The 16807-nt window shown below is 36.7% G+C and overlaps 2 protein-coding genes across 3 annotated transcripts in view; both read left to right on the forward strand.

Annotated features, from left to right (window-relative positions):
- The first annotated feature begins 588 nt into the window (after positions 1 to 588).
- Positions 589 to 8106, forward strand: LOC307149293 (piggyBac transposable element-derived protein 4). 2 transcript variants are annotated; one of them, XR_013819547.1, is made up of 5 exons: positions 589 to 699; positions 990 to 1513; positions 3648 to 4601; positions 6520 to 7790; positions 8007 to 8106. XR_013819547.1 is itself a non-coding variant. In XM_079855541.1 (5 exons), the coding sequence occupies exons 2-5, from the start codon at positions 1096 to 1098 to the stop codon at positions 8031 to 8033; spliced, it is 2100 nt and encodes a 699-aa protein (XP_079711667.1). In that variant the 5' UTR covers positions 613 to 699; positions 990 to 1095; the 3' UTR covers positions 8034 to 8106. The 2 variants fall into 2 exon arrangements, 1 of the variants encoding a protein (XP_079711667.1); XM_079855541.1 differs by having other exon boundaries at positions 613 to 699; positions 6520 to 7220.
- A 444-nt stretch (positions 8107 to 8550) lies between these two features.
- The window catches only part of zcchc24 (zinc finger, CCHC domain containing 24), a 35615-nt gene continuing 27358 nt past the window's right edge, over positions 8551 to 16807 (forward strand). The window contains exons 1-2 of the mRNA XM_079854455.1: positions 8551 to 9076; positions 12456 to 12656. Coding sequence (XP_079710581.1) covers positions 8840 to 9076; positions 12456 to 12656 — 438 coding nt within the window. The 5' untranslated portion in view covers positions 8551 to 8839. The remainder of the gene's footprint in view (positions 9077 to 12455; positions 12657 to 16807) is intronic.

Here is a 16807-nt window from a genome sequence, read left to right on the forward strand (position 1 = left end):
GCTGTCCCTGAAATCATGATTATCATTGCTCAGATGAAAATAATTTTCCAGTGTTAAAGTGAAGCATAGACAGCATCGTCACATTTTAGAGATGGATGCTTTGGATTGTGAGGTACCCAAGCAATTATATTTAGTAAGTGAGTCTCCAATCACAGTCAAAAACCTTCTTGAGATGGGCCTAAAGGAAGAAAACTTCTTAACTAGTAGCCCTACTATTCAGTTAAAATATTTGGACATTACAAATATCACCATGTATTCATATATCTGTATTTCCATGAAATACAAACCACTGTAAGGCAAAGTAGAATCAAATAAAAATCAGCAGTAGCTGTGGAACTCATTCTTTTGCCGTTTGTGCACGAGCAGGGGAGAATCCAGAGTGAACTACAGGCTTTGGGATGTGCTGATTTCAAAGTATCCAGTTTTTTTTTAAAGTTAAAGTTAAATGTCATACCAGGAGCCTGTAAAACAAAAACAAAATATTTTAAAACTGATATTGAATATGGGAATCCGTTCTTGTTTACCTAGAATGTATGTAATGTTCTTCTCAGACCCGTGCTGTAGGTGGCGGTATGCACATATGTAGTTGCTTCTCAACTCGTTACTAAAGTCACCGAAGAAAAAGATTCTGCGATGGAAATATGGCTTATCTTTCAGCAAGACAACAATAAAAGTAACTTTCCTGAATGCCAATAACTGGTGAGTGGACTGCCATACGCCTGCAACTGCAACATTTCTTTTTATTGGTTAACTTACCTAAACAAAACAAAACTAAATAGAAAAAAATGTCTGTTTTTGCGGTGATGTCACAAAATGTTTATTTACCACGGGTGCATTTTCTGGTTATTTTAGTTTAGAAAAGTATGAAATTGCTTGGTGATGTTAAGATTGCATTGTCATTCGAGTAGTCTTAATAAAAATAAATAAATAAAAACGCCAAGTTCATCGTTCGACAGAGCACTTAATATCTGCCTTTTTTGTTGTTATAGTTCTGGTTCAGCCATCGGAGGGATTCATGTCCAGTTTCAAGAACAATCACTACAGCTGAATGAGAGCTTTAAATCTGTAAAACAAAAAGAATAAGACTTTATTGAAATGGAGCAAAGTTTGCCATCTGCAGAAGCAATCTCACAGCACTTCATGAGTGGATGCTTAAAAAGTGAAAATGGATTGCAAACAGACTTCATTCAGTCAGAAATAGAAGTTAAAGTGGAACCTGATCAATATGACTCCTCATCGCTTGATGTGAATGAACTAGAAACATTTCCTCGTTCTCCTGGACATGTTAAGGAGGAGATTTTGGACCATGGCCTGCAAGTCTTACCAGATGGCCTAATGCCTCCAGTTGAGATGGATGAAGAGCTTGAAATCGCAACAAACTCACACACTTCTCCAGATAAACCAAACAGAAGAACGGGTTCATCAAGGAAAAGAAAAAAACACACAGACAAGCAAGGAAAAAGAAAAGCAACTAATGCATCAAGCCATACAATACGATGTCCGACTAAGCAGAGTAAGAAAATGAATTCTGATGTGTCAAGTGAAGGAATCAAATGTTTTATAATGCAGGGAAATGCCACACAACATCCAGAGAAATCAGGTAAAGCCAGAACATCCATTAAACAGCACAAAGAAGACCGATTTATTTGTGAAACCTGTGGGAAAGAATTCCAGCGGTCAGATCTTCTCACGGATCACATGAAAATTCACAGGCGACAGAAGCCGTACACTTGTGATCAGTGCGAAATGAAGTTTGCCAAGCCCTCTTATTTGAAAATACACTTGCGTAGACATGCCGGTGACAGGCCTTTTCCATGTGACCAGTGTGAGAAGAGGTTTTTTGACATCTATGACTTAAGGGTGCACCAGAGAGATCACACTGGAGAGAGACCTTATATGTGCTCCGAGTGTGGGAAAGGTTTTAAACGCATTTACATACTTAACAAACATAAACGGACCCACTCAAAGGAGAAACCTTTCCAGTGCTCTGTGTGTGGTAAAGCATACAAATATGGGTACAGTTACAGGTTGCATATGAAAGACCATCTTGACTAGGATCCATAATGTGTGTCGGCATATGTTAACAACAAAAGGGTCTACATTTTTTTTATTCCTTCCTCAAAGGAAGATGATTTCCCTATGTAAAGTGTAAAATGTGCTTAAAATTTATTGGATTTGAGCAGGTTTTCTTAATGTTCTTTTTTTTTTTACGTGGATTGAATCATTGATGAGTTTGTTCCACTCTTGAATCTGGCTAATGAAGTTGTCCAGTGATTTATAGTAGATCATATTCTTGCTTATTACATATCTTTAATGTTTTAAAAGCAGGTTTCTGTGACCCTTCTGTTGCAAGCTTGCATTAAAAATTAGGGGATTACAGCCTAAGTCTCAATTCTCTTTCTGACAATTTGTGTTTGAAGAAATGTTTCAGCTAGTTCAAAAGAATCAAATGTGGCAAATCAGTATAGAATTAACTCCTTATTTGTCAATCATATAAAGTATCGACACTGTAAAAACAAACCTTCATTGAATGACGTATTGATAGAATGATAATGGTTTGGAAATAAATGTAATTTCGCAATTTTCTGTATTTCTATGTACACTCAAGATTTTGGGGTCAGTAAAACCTTTTTTTAATGCTTTTCTTTGCATTTCTTACTCTCAATAAGGCTGTGTTTATTTGATAAAAAATAGTAAAAACTGATTTTGTGATATAATACATAAAAAAACCTGTTTTCCAATTTTAAAATATCATATATCATGTCTTCAGTGTCACATGATTCTTCAGAAATCATTCTAATTATTATTATTAAATCAATGTTCAACTCTTGTTCTGCTTAGAATTTATGGGCAAAGAGTGTTACTTTGTTTTCAGGATTCTTTAAGGAATAGAAAGTTCAGAAGAACAGCATTTATTTAAATTCATTTAACAAACAATTTGTTTAAAGACATCAAACTTTTGAACAGTAGTGTGTATATATACTTTTTTTTCTTTTACTGGACATAATTTTATTTCAAACCTGCATGACTTCTGTGAAACTAAAAGAAGACTCCTCCCCCAATACAATGAAAGTCAATTCTGGACCCCACTGACTTTCATTGTATGAAAAAAAGCAGTTGAAATATTCTTCAAATTGTATCATGTCGTGTTCTGCAGAAGAAAGAAAATCATACTGGTTTGAAATGACTTGAATTTGAGTAAATGAAAGAATCTTCATGTTGGAGTGAGCTATTATTTTAACATTTCTCCACCAGAGGGAGGCCAATGCTGCACATTATGACCTCTCCTGATTTCACGTTTAAGTTTTGTTAAGTAAGCAAAGGCCCAATATGAAGCTAGTTACAATAGAACTGTTCATATCTACAAAAAGGTTATGTATTTTTATATTAAAAGTTGCATTTTCTGAAAACAATTTTAAGTGTGAAGTAATATGTATAGTGTATTGGATCAGATCGGTTTATACTGTGCAAGAGGAAAGAGAAAGTTGTGTGTTTGTGTGTGTTTAAGGTGGAATCATGTAAGTTATATACTGTTTGTGCTAAAAGCTTGATTTACATCAATAATTACCATTGATATGTTGAATTTGCTTGTAAATTTAATTATTTTATTATAACTGTTTGTGCTTCTTGTGTTTATATTTTTACAGTTTTGTCCATGGTGCATCGAAAAGCTGAGGTTACAGCTTCACTAACAGAAGAATATGAATCCATTGCTGCCCCTGATTTAGAATCGGAGGTCTCTGATAGTGATGGCCCAGAAAGCAGCAGTGTCCCAGATGTGGCAGAGGGTCAGAAAACTGTCCTCACAGACTTTGAGTTCTCATCTGAGGAATCCTGTGATGAGGAGAGTGAAGATCGCTTGAGTCGATGGAGCAAAGGAGACTCTTATTGGAGCAAATATCCTCCTCAAAGTGACACTAGGACCTTCTCACAGAGCAGTCAAGGGCCCACACAAGAGTCTTTACTGGTGACACCTAAAGATGCCTGGGAACTTTTCATAAGCGAAAACATCATTGATGAAATCCTGCAATGCACCAACTTGGGTGGACAGAAAGCAGCGTCAACAAAAGACAAAGTGTGGCAAAAGGTCACTAAAGAAGAGCTAAATGCCTTTATTGGTCTAAGCCTTCTCATCGGTTTGGAGAGAAACAGTGATGTCCCAGTACGGGAACTGTTTATGGATCCGTTACAGAACCCACTTTATAGAGCTACCATGTCTGTTGGAAGATATCAAGACCTTCACGGATGCCTGCAATTTGATGATAAGAAAACCAGAGTGCAAAGAGAGGCATCAGACCACATGGCAGCCTTCCGAAATGTGTGGGACATGTTCCTGATCAACTGTAGGAAAAGGTTCATCCCCAGGGATTGTGTCACTGTGGGTGAACAGCTCATGCCATTCAGGGGAAGATGCAAGTTTCTGCAACACTTGCCAAGACTCCCCGCCAGGTATGGCATAAAAATCTTTTGGATGTGCGATGCCGAGGTTCCCTACGCCATTGATGGTGTGATCTACACAGGCAGGCAGCCAGGAGAAGAGACTGAAGAGAACCTTGCAGAGAACACCGTTCTGAGGTTGTCCAGTGGACTTCAGAAAAAAGGTATTGTTTTTTTCTCCACAGCTTTTTGTGATTTGTAAGAAATAATGTGTTTCCTGTTTCCAGTATTAAGACTCAGTAAATGTTTTTTTTAATTGATACATTTTATTCAGTAAAGGATGTATTAAATTGATCAAAAGTGACTGAAATTACATTCATAATATTGAAAAAATATATATATTTTAAATAAATGCGGTTCTTTTGGAAGTTCGAATCATCTAAATCACAGTTTTCACTAAAATATTAAGCAGCACAACCGTTTTTGTTTTTTTTTAAAGAAAAGTTTCTGGAAATGTACTGGAGAAATGGCTAAAAATTCAGCTTTGCCGTGACATGGATAAATGACATTTTAAAATATCTTAAAACAGAAAACATTATATTTTAATGATAAAGTCGTCACCTTTTTTATATAGCGCTTTTTACAATACAGATTGTTTCAAAGCAGCTTTACAGAGATATAAGGAAAATAATGCAACAAAGTTTGTTTCTAGAAGAAAATAGAGTCATAGTTCAGCTTAAGTAAGTCAGTGATGGTTCATTTTTGTTGTAAAAAAGTTATTCATTTAGTTAATTTATATATACAGTGCTATGCATAAGTTTAGACACCCATGCTAAAGTTGACTAAAAAGAGGAATAAAAAATCATCTTTTGGAAATTGAACTTAATGCCTTAATTTAAAAAATGAGGAAAAATCCAACCTTTAAGGACACCAATTTTCTTTGTGAATGAATAATGTATGGTAAATAAATAAATGTTCTTCCTTAAAATACAGGGTGCATAAGTTTGGACACCCCTATGTTAAATTCCCATAGAGGCAGGCAGATTTTTATTTTTAAAGGCCAGTTACTTCATGGATCCAGGATGCATCCTGATAAAGTTCCCTTGGCCTTTGGAATTAAAATAGCCCCACATCATCACATAGCCTTCACCATACCTGGAGATTGGCATGGTTTTATTTCAGTTAGCCTAATAGCTAGTTTGATTTGCATTGAGAGATGATCTTATGGAAAGTACCCCATGAAAATCTCTAAGTATGGTGAAGGCTATGTAATGATGTGGGGCTATTTTAATTCCAAAGGCCAAGGGAACTTTATCAGGATGCATAGTATCCTGGATCCATGAAGTAACTGGCCTTTAAAAATAAAAATCTGCCTGCCTCTATGGGAATTTAACATAGGGGTGTCCAAACTTATGCACCCTGTATTTTAAGGAAGAACATTTATTTATTTACCATACATTATTCATTCACAAAGAAAATTGGTGTCCTTAAAGGTTGGATTTTTCCTCATTTTTTAAATTAAGGCATTAAGTTCAATTTCCAAAAGATGATTTTTTATTCCTCTTTTTAGTCAACTTTAGCATGGGTGTCTAAACTTATGCATAGCACTGTATATAGCCACTCTGGAGAAAACCGTGATGTCATCATCCAGCTCAGTTCAGCTCTCATATAATGGTGTCAATGCAGGCAGATCAGTAATATTTTTAAATATAGAAATGTCCCAAACTAAGCAAGCCAAAAGCCAAAGGCGACGGTGGCAACTGGCAAGGAACCAAAACTCCATCAGGTGACAGAATAGAGAAAAAAAAAAACCTTGGGAGAAACCAGTTCTCCTCTGGCCAACGAACGAACAGTGTATATTTAGAAAATTGTAATAGTTTTTCTAAATATTATATACTGTATATTCAGCAGTGGGGGAAACAGTGGTACAAGAAGTAGCCATTTAGCAGGAGGTTTGATCCAAAGCCACTTTGGATTAACTGCCTTTCTCAAAAGCACATAGTTCATACTAGTTTACTTCTTGTCGGGATCAAACCAGCATCCTTCTAGATACCAGCCCTGAGCCTCAAACACTGTGCCAGACCATCATTGTTTTTGTGTTACCTAACTATGTTGCTTTTTTATGTTTGTTTCTCATGATAGGTCTTAATATTACAATGGACAGCTACTTCACCAGTATCCCTCTGGCAGAGAATCTTTTTGAGAAAAACTTGACCATGGTTGGGACCGTTCACCATAAGAATCCACACGTGCCACCGATTATGAAGCCATCCAAGTTACGAGCGCGACATACCTCTGAGTTTGGTTTTTGTGGCAATGTGTCCATGGTGAGCTATGTACCAAAAAGAAAAAAGGCAGAGATTATTTTAAGTACGTTGCATACCAGCGAAGCACTGAATGAAACAGGTGCTAAAAACAAGCCAGAGGTCTTTCAGTATTACAATCGCACCAAAGGAGGAGTCAACAGTGTTCAGCAAATGGCCAACAATTATGCCTGCAAGCGCCGTACGAAGAGATGGCCCATGCTGCTGTGGTATAACATGTTGAATATTGCCATTGTAAACTCCTACTCCATTTTCAATGCTCAGCACCCTAGTTTCATGGGAGGTGGTCACAACACCCAGCGGATGTTCATAAAAGAGCTGGTGAAAGAGCTTGTAGCGCCTCAGATTCATAGGCGCAGAGAAGAAAGCCATGGATTATCCAAGAACATCCTTGAGGCCATGGGGAGGTGTGGGGTACCCACATCACTGTCAGCTGTCACTTCTGAAATCCAACAACAGAGCTGTCAGAACAGAAGAAGAAAGAGATGTTATTACTGTCGATCTGCAAGAGACAGAAAAGTGAGCAGCTACTGTTGTGAATGCAGTAAACCTGTCTGCAGAGACCACAGTCACATAGCAGTGATTTGCTACCAGTGCATGCGTTAGCAGTTTCAATATGTCTATCTGTATTGATAATGAGTGGATTTTTGACAAGTTTTTGAAGTAATATTGTTTAAAAGATTCAATGTGTATCCTACTGTAAATATGGGTTCTTTAACTATTTGAGTTTTAAATGAATTAATCTTTAATTGATTATCTTTAATTGCACAATGTAATTTTGACATTCGTCTTTTTATATACAATGTTGAATTAATTTATATTTAACAGTTTAATGGATTAAACTCGATTGAGCATTGAATTATTTACCTAACATCTATTAGGCTACTGTTTGACGAATGCTATGCATGCTATCTAATCATGGGGAATAAGAAATATATATTCTTATCTATATATAAATAGCTGGTCATTTTAGATCAGCTATGTGAATGAAGTGCTCTGAAGTGTGCAAAAGGACAAGTCGAGTATATAAACAAACGCCACAAGGTGGAGCAAAAATCAGTTAGCGATTGTAACCAAGAGATACCTCAGGTGAGTTAATCAAATGTTGAAATAATCAGCCTGTTGTGTGAGTCTTTTAGATTATTTTGAAAACCCTCTAGTCCAGCAAAAATACAACCTTTATGTTCTGGATTTCTATCTTATATTAATTATATAATAGCCTACTTCTGTGCTTCAATATGGTTGATTAAATTCGATACAACTGTTCATTGTTAAACTAATATTTGATTTATCTTTTTTTTCCAGATGTTTTTAAGGCACATTTTCTCTTAGGTCTGTTTGTGGGTCATCATCACTTAAGAATCTCACCCCTGTTGTTAAATAAACAAAACCATTTGCTCTCAGCAGCCTATTGGCTTCCTTAAGGTGTTTAGTTTCACATATACCACTAACCTGTTCCATGTGAACTGGTGTCAAATTGATTGTTTTGTGAAGGGGGAAGTGTTTTAGTGGTTTAATTTCCCTTAATATTAAGTATAGGAGTAAAACACTTATATATCATTAAACGGCCCTATTTAAATGCTTATGAAATAGTGCTTTGCCAAAACTGTAGGAATTGTATATATTTACAAATCCTCACGTTTAAAACAATTTTAGGCTATATAAAACCACGAACTAAGCAATTTTTTGCAAGAAGTTGCATTTTTAAATACGTTCCGTGATCAATATGAATATTCTGTTCAAATTAGCAAGTAGCCAGTAATCAACAGGTTGTCCCTATATACAAGCCCATATGTTAAACACCGGGTGTTGATTGGCTGTTTAAGACAATGACGCGCGCAGACCCCATATGCATATTCAATGAGTTCCTTGCTGGTACAGTGCAAATAAAGCGAGATAACGGGCCGTGGACAGCGGACTAAAACTTTTTATTCTGACATGTCAGAGCGATGACTTTAGTATAAATATAAACCTGGGATACGAATCCCAGCGAAGGAATAGGGTCTGAGCTGGAAGAAGAGAGAGAAGCCCTGATTTTTTTTGGGTGTGGAAAACCGGACGCCGCATTCACTGTAGACTCTGAACAAGTTTGCCTTTTCCAAAAGCAACATTGGAAGAGTAAAAGTTATAGTAACAACATGAGCTTGTTGTCTGCTATAGACACCAGTACCTCAGTGTACCAGCCTGCACAGCTTCTTAACTGGGTTTACCTTTCTTTACAAGACACGCATCAGACGAGTGCTTTCGATGCCTTCCGACCCGAGCCCAACTCTTCCCATCCGGACCTGAACTACAGCAAAACTCCTGCCAATGACCTGAGCTCCTCTCTCAACTCCAACTATCTCAACAACTTCTTTCAGCTGCAGAGAAATGAGGTAACTTGTTTTATGTCCTCCTACATTTCATTTATTTTGGAAATAAGTTAATGGAAATAACGGTCGACTGAAATAGGATTTATTATGTAAAGCGCAGTTGATGCGTCTAATATAGCGCGCGACTAGTGTGTTGTTGGTACCAACTTGGGTTACATTTGTACAATACACTGATGCTTTGGGTGATTTACATTTTTTTAACGTTTTTGTCATGGGTAACAACTTGTAACAATTATATTGTAGGCTAATATAATTTGGCAATACTATGCGACGCGTAAAGCGTCCTTGAATATTTGAAAGCACACTAAAACCGTGCCAGTTTGCAGCTTTGCACACTTAGTTTATTGTTTTGTAACAGCACGTGGACAGCCAAATGTGGCAGCCATCCATGAAAGTATATTTTGATCATAAGACAACTTGCATTTCATTTGTTGCTTAATTTGAACAAGTAGACAAAAAAAAAACAGAAGTCTCCGTTTAATTAATGCTTACTGATCTCTATAGGCCTAAAAATGTGGGCTGCCATAATTGAGGTCATGAATATGAAAGATGTTGCTGTAGTTGCTGAAGACATGACACTCGATCTGTATTGTATTTTATAACGTAAAGGAAGTTGTTAATATAATCAGTGATCCTCTCTGAATGACTAGATCTGATTGTATTATCAAAAGTGACAGATTATGAGAAGAACATTTTAAGGAAAATTATGAACTAGGAAGTGTTTACATTTATAATAATATAATATATATATATAAAGATTCGACTGAGATTAATGTAGTGCTACGTTTGGGGAAAAAAAATGTATATATAAAAAAAAAAAAAAAAAAAAAAAAATTATATATATAGCCTATATATATAGCCTATATATATAGCCTATATATATATATATATATATATATATATATATATATATATAAGTCAGGAATATGGGTGTGGTTTTCAATTATCATTAAAATTAGGTTATGCTTTTCAAATTAAATATAACGGTTATAACAAGTCTGTTGAATCTTTTTGTTCTCTTCAGGTTATTTTTCTAAATAAGACAATTACTTCCAGAAGCTTGACCATGTAAATGCATTTTCTTTTTAATGATGTAATGACAGTGTTGTGGCTGAGGGAAACAAGGGAAAGTGTTGATGTTTAGTGGAAAGTTTGAGGAAGGGCAAAACTTTCATTCGCAATCAGAGTTAATAAAAACAGTTCTTTCTCTTTCTCTCCATTCCCCCTCTTTTTTCCCTCTCTTTTCTTTTTCTCACTTGTGGAGGCCATAGAATGCTTTCAAAATCCCCTTATTACACAAATTTCAATTTTAGCAGAGTTATTTTTTCCACGTGAGGCCGAAAATCAATCTGTCTATTAAAATATTTTAAACTAAGGAAGAAGGTTGGAACTAGATTTTTGCATTATTTTTATTTGCATAACTTTTCTGTGAAAGTGTTAACTAGTATTGTGTGTGTGTGTGTGTGTGTGTGTGTGTGTGTGTATGAATGGCAGTAATACAGGCTAGTAGTAACCCCCTGACTGTCTCTCCAGCTGTGTGAAGGGGTGAGGAAAGATGTCCTCCACTGGTGTAAATGTGTGTGAGTGAGGGCCATATCCTTCAGGAGAGACAAAGCCAAATTCCTTTCTGACAGCTACAATCAGTATTGCGGTTTCATTATTGTATAAAAGTCGATAATAATTTTATGAATGCATTCAGACATAACTGCTGACCATCTTAATTATTGTATTTCCATGACGTTTAAAATTGGTTGTTGACATTTAAAACATGGCTGTGCAGTTTAGTTTAATGTTTACAGAGATCTCCATACATTTCATTTGCATTTTCAGAATTTCTTGTTGATGTTTACTGTCTGTTGGTCATAACTCAGACAAAATAACAGCGCAGCTGGATGCTTATTTATCATGACACAGCTTTTTATTGGCCAATTTATTTTGAACATAAACACGTCTAAATATTTCCAATTTCTTGTAACTCCTAATCTTTTGCAAGACACGCTCAGAATAAAGTTTAAAATTTAGGAGGAATTGGCCTGCATGTTTCTCATGGATTTCTCACAAAAAATTTATATGCAATGGATTTGACCGGCCACAATGGAAAATTATTGCCACATGTACAGCTATATAAAAAAAATCTAATAAGGCATATTTGTTGTATCCAGAGTTGCTCTACCTGATGAAAAGAGACTAGTCTGAGAGATATATGCAAAAACTGTTTATTGTCCTGGCTTGCTGAGCACTAGATGACAGTTATTTGGACTTGCCACGTAAAGTTTCAGGACTGTCCAACATGAGACTTCAACAATAACATAACCTTCCAAACCGTAACCAGAGGAAGACATCACTCAAGCAACATCTTCCCATCCAAACATTTGTTTCAGTAGCGTGTGTTTGACTATCTCTCAGTGGTTATATAGCAATCTGATTTGCAAATCTTAGACTGATGTACTTATCACTGACTTTAGTGGATTATGCCGCCTCAATTTAGGAACTGATTCTGAATTAGGAATCTCATTAATTAGTTAATATGCCTAATAGAGTTCCACATCACTGAGGACATTGTTTTTGATTATATAATCATATTTTAATTTTTGCTTTAGCCTATAGGATGGATTTAATTGAGAGCAGCATATTATTAAAGGGTTAGTTCACCCAAAAATTACTCATCCTCATATCGTTCCATACCCGTAAGGCCTTTGTTCATCTTCTGAACACAAATGAATATTTTTGTGATGAAATCAGAGAGCTTTCTGTCCCTCCATTGACAGTCTACGCAACTACCACTTTCAAGCCCCAGAAAGGTAGTAAAGACATCATTAAAGTAATCCATGTGACTCCAGTGGTTTAACCTCAATTTTATTAAGCGACACGAGTGCTTTGTTTGAGCAAAAAAACGTAATTTACATTATTTATAATTTACTTTCCAAAATATTATTTTAAACGTGCATTCACGACAGCACCACGACACATTCGTGTTGTGTTGACATGAGAGCTGACGTTGTTGCGTGAATGCACATTGGAGATTAATGTTTTTTAAATAATAAATTAATAGCCTAATAAATTATGGGTTTTTTTTTGCACAAACAAAGTACTCGAGTTACATGGATTACTTTGATGATGTCTTTACTACCTTTCTGGGGCTTGAAAGTGGTAGTTGTGTTGCTGATAAGGGACAGAAAGCTCTCAGATTTCATTAAAAAGATCTTCATTTGTGTTCCGAAGATGTACAGGTTTGGAACGATATGAGGGTGAGTAATTAATGACCGAATTTAAATTTTTGGGTGAATTTGTGTCAAGTATATTGTTTCTTTCATTTTTTGCTTCCGTGTTCATATTGGGATAACTAATTTTTGGATTGTGGATGTCCTGTTTTGTTCTGCAGGCCCTGAATAATGGTTTATATAAAAGCGTGTCCCCGTACGGCTCTCTTAACAACATAGTGGATGGGCTGAACTCTCTAACGGACCACTTCTCCGACCTCTCCCTGTCCTCTGAGCCACGCAAGCCCAGCAAGAGACCTCCACCAAACTACCTGTGCCATCTCTGCTTCAACAAGGGACACTATATCAAAGACTGCCCTCAGGTAAGCAGCCAGAGACACATGTTGCCTCATTGGCCTACTTGTCAAACAGGCATCTCTCTGTCTTTTTAGTCATGCGTATCTAGTTAATTCAGAGAGCTAGTGTGGTGAGCGTTGAGAGGTAACACAAGGCCACTGAGCAATGCTTTTTTCAAATATGGAAATCATCTGATTTTCTTTCTAGCATCCAACAGTGACATCAGTCGATAATAACAAAAAATGATAATCAGGGATATCACACATAAAATGTGTTCAGCAAGAAATGAAGCGTGCAATCATTTTCAGATACTTTTCTTAGCCCCTTTTTGCAGGTGATATTAGCCATTGTTGTTCTTGGAAATGAAACTTAAAGCTTCATAAAGCAGTGGTTATGTATAGATTCATGATAATATGTTTGCAAGGCAACACATTTGTGTTCAAGTTAATGTGGTATGAATGGACTCAGTGAGACAAGAAATACTGCAAAATTTGGAGATGCCGGAGTGAGAATGTTTTGCCCTCAAGATAAACAGGGGAAAAGTTTATGATTTAAATGTGCTTAAATCCACAGTTTTACTAGGAAATCTATGGGAAATCATGAGAAACCACTCCCTGACCTTTAATTGTCTTGTTTCGACTATTGCAAGAGCATTCTCAGAGCGATGTTTACCCTCAGGACAAGGAAGAAAAAAAAATCCATGCTCCTTTAAAAAACTATTTTAGTTTCACTTTTTAAACACGAATGAGTAGTTTTAAATGTAGAGCACTGTTTGAAGGCATATCAGAGAACTGGAGTTTTTTCCTTGTCTTATCTTTCCTTTTCTTCATTCCAACACTGATTTCATGAATAAAAAATTGTTAAACTTGCAAACGTTCCAGAAACAAAGATAAAATGCAAGTGTTTGTAAAGGAGACAGTGTCATCTTTAATTTCAAGCCATTAGTGTTTTATAGTCTTTGGACACAGAGACAGGGTGAGGTTCTTGTTCAGGCCCTGAGCCCCAGACTCAAGTCAGAGCTGCATGGAATGGTAATGCAGACCAGATGTGGGATTAAAGTGGCAAACCTCCCTTTTTGAAAGATGATGAGAGTTCCCTCCAGACTGCTAAAAGTCCTATCATGATAAAATATCTCCACTTCTTTGAGCTCGGCTCAGGTAATTTACAGACTTTTCCTCTGACGTTGTCAACATTGTGCACTGAAATACACTGATGTTTGTTTTTATAAGGGTGTTTGCTGTCCCTGACTGGTGATGGAAAATGTTGCTCATGTGCAATTAGGTTTATAACAGATTGAACCGTAGTTGTGTCAGTGTCATGATGTAATCGTGGATTCATTTACGAAAACATAGCAGTCATGGTCATGTTATGTTGACTGTGAAATAATTGTTATTGCCAATAAGTTAGCTATTTCAAACATCTAATGCTAAGGACCCCAAAATATGAGGATTCCGCTCCCTAAAATATACAAACTATACATGAAATACAAATCTTTTCATGTATAGCAGACTTATTTATACTGTGTGTAAAAAAAGATGTTGATTACCAACATGATGTTTGCAAAATTAAATAATTCCCTTTATATTGTTACTGTACTGAAGCCGAAGCAAATTATTAAGATATTATCTTGACAATTTTGACAATTATTATGTGGATATGTTTTCTATACACTATTAGAGTAATGCTAGATGTTTAAACCTGCAAATAGATATTTTAAATTCAATTCAATTTATATTGCGTGGTGTTCCAGAGCAGGGTTACACTTAACTTTGACAGCCCTAAAATACATAATAAAAAATACGATTTTTTTTTTTCCTCTCACATTTTCTACAACCCCGCTTTTAAAGTTTAAAAATCCCTGTTCTAAAGCACTGTACACAATGGTTAAGCTAAACAGCCTAGGAAAACAAATACTAAAAGAACAAATGTTAAGTTTTATTAGAACAAAACACAGCAGGCTATAAAACTAGCCTGAGACGGGTCTGTAAATCACCTTCAGAACTGTCGTGTTTTAAATTTCAGTTGCTTGTGTGAATGTCAGTGGAAACACTAGAAAAGTCCAGTCCCACGATAGTGTCCACACCTACTCAAGTCAACACTAATGCATTTTACCTCCCCCTGGAGTCTCACTTTCTGTGATTTACTTTCCATTTGTCATACGGCGCATCCACGTATTTACCCATCCAGATGCAATGATTCTCCCTCGATTCACGCCAGCAAGGACAGTTGAAAAATGATGAACATGGTGAATTTGATCTTTTCTCAAAGGAAATGAATTCCAGGGTAAGCTGGTCCCCACTAAGGGTTTGTCCTGTCCAGAGGACTACATACTCCCTGCCAACACAAACACTGAGGATTTGACTTCACAGGGCACAGCGGGACCTGTGATCTAAAGCCAGCGCTGAGAATCACATTCTCGTGCGTTCTCCCAGTGCACTGTCTAGGTCTCCATTTGTTTCCCAGCAGATGAGATATAGTGGGCCAAGCTCCCCAGTCAGAGCAGGGCCAGAGTATCAAAACACAGCCATCCCGGCCAGATAGGAATTAGGGAATGTCATGGCTCGGTTGGAGCAGAGCGTGGGGGCAGGAAGCGTGTTGGTTATGTCTTCTGGTGTGTGCGGTTCAGACTCACATGTGTCACCTAAGGGAAGTGGTTCTGGCCCTAGCAGAGCTCTACAGGGAGCACTAGTTAGAAAAGAACACCATTGAGCAGGCAGCTGTTTGACCAACTCTGCTCTGCCCAGGCCGGGCCAGCTAGTGAGAGTTACGTAAACAAGTTCGACTAATTGGGAACGTTTTTGCTCCGTCATTCGTTACCCAGAATTCATGTGACCTCAAAAAGCCGTGGTCCAACTCTTGTTTATGCTATGCCAGTCGAATATCTGATTGTTTCAGTCGATGAGGGTCAATCTACCCTGAATACAGAGGTGCAGTGGGATTTCCTCATGGAAAATGTGTGCGCTGGAATGCGGCTTGCAAAACCGTAAGAGTCTCTGCATGTAAGCTCAGCTCGTGAGTCATGTCCTCTGTAATGCATCCCTATTGCCAATGCCCTTTTTTGTGTCACAGTCTCATAGTGACAGTGGATGTCATTCACAGTAAGTATTCTGACTCCCACCCTGAAACGATCAATGTGAGTCTTGTTAGGAAATCGCCGAAACATGGTACAGGGTGCAGAAAAGAATGCCTTTTGTTGTATGAGAAATTACTACAGGGTAACAATCATGTTTCTGTCTTCTACTTACATTTTCTCTGCTTGATGTGTTGTGTTAGTGTGCAACACACAAGATGCTGGATGTTTTGTTTTGTTTACTCAATCCATGCTAGAAAACATTTTATAATCATACAGAACCAGGTTTTTTCAATAAGTATATTCTAAATGTAATCAATATTTATTTTCAGCCAGTTTTACACAAAATTAACATCTTTAGTCGATGAAAATAACATTTTAGTTGCTGAAAAATGCTAAATTAAAGCATATTAAAACATTTGAAATATTGACTTAAACATATCACACATTTAACAAAAACAGCTTAACCTGAACTGCGAAAAAAAGTACTCTAATATTGTGTATTCTTTATGTTTTAGTTGTTCGTCGTCCATTTTAAGTGCCTTGTTGTGGAGAGGGTGTAATCACAACATGACTTACACATTCTGACTAGCGTGTAATCTAGCATGTCTAGTTCACGTTGACTTGTGCGTTTGTTGTAATATGTTTTGATGTAATACATTTGATGTAATATAATATTTAGTTTATGTTGTATGTGATTAATCTCATTAGTATAGGGTGCGAACACTTTCCCGGTGTTCATTTACTGATCAGCTTCAGCTTACGCAGCCGTATCAGGGCAATCATTATTTACTATCACTGTAGTAGATTATTTGAAACAATCGGATTCTTTTAGTGGGGCAATAGTGGGGCTCTTTCACACAGAACGCATTTTTGCTTTGAAAAATGCGAGACACGGGCAGTGGAATGGGGAAAAAATGCAAATGTCTCAAGATGCGTTTTTTAAAAGTTGAACTAATTTTAACTTGAGCGTTGCGTTTTTAGAACAGCGTGTCATGCGCGAGACGCTGCAAAATACGTAAGATTTAAGTTTTTCAGGATGTGTACTTTTCATCTTGTCTTCATTATCTTTTATAAAATAATTTTTTTTGTCAGTAATTTTGTTGA

This window comes from Squalius cephalus (genome assembly GCF_949319135.1).
Source record: "Squalius cephalus genome assembly, chromosome: 21".
Taxonomy (NCBI): domain Eukaryota; kingdom Metazoa; phylum Chordata; class Actinopteri; order Cypriniformes; family Leuciscidae; genus Squalius; species Squalius cephalus.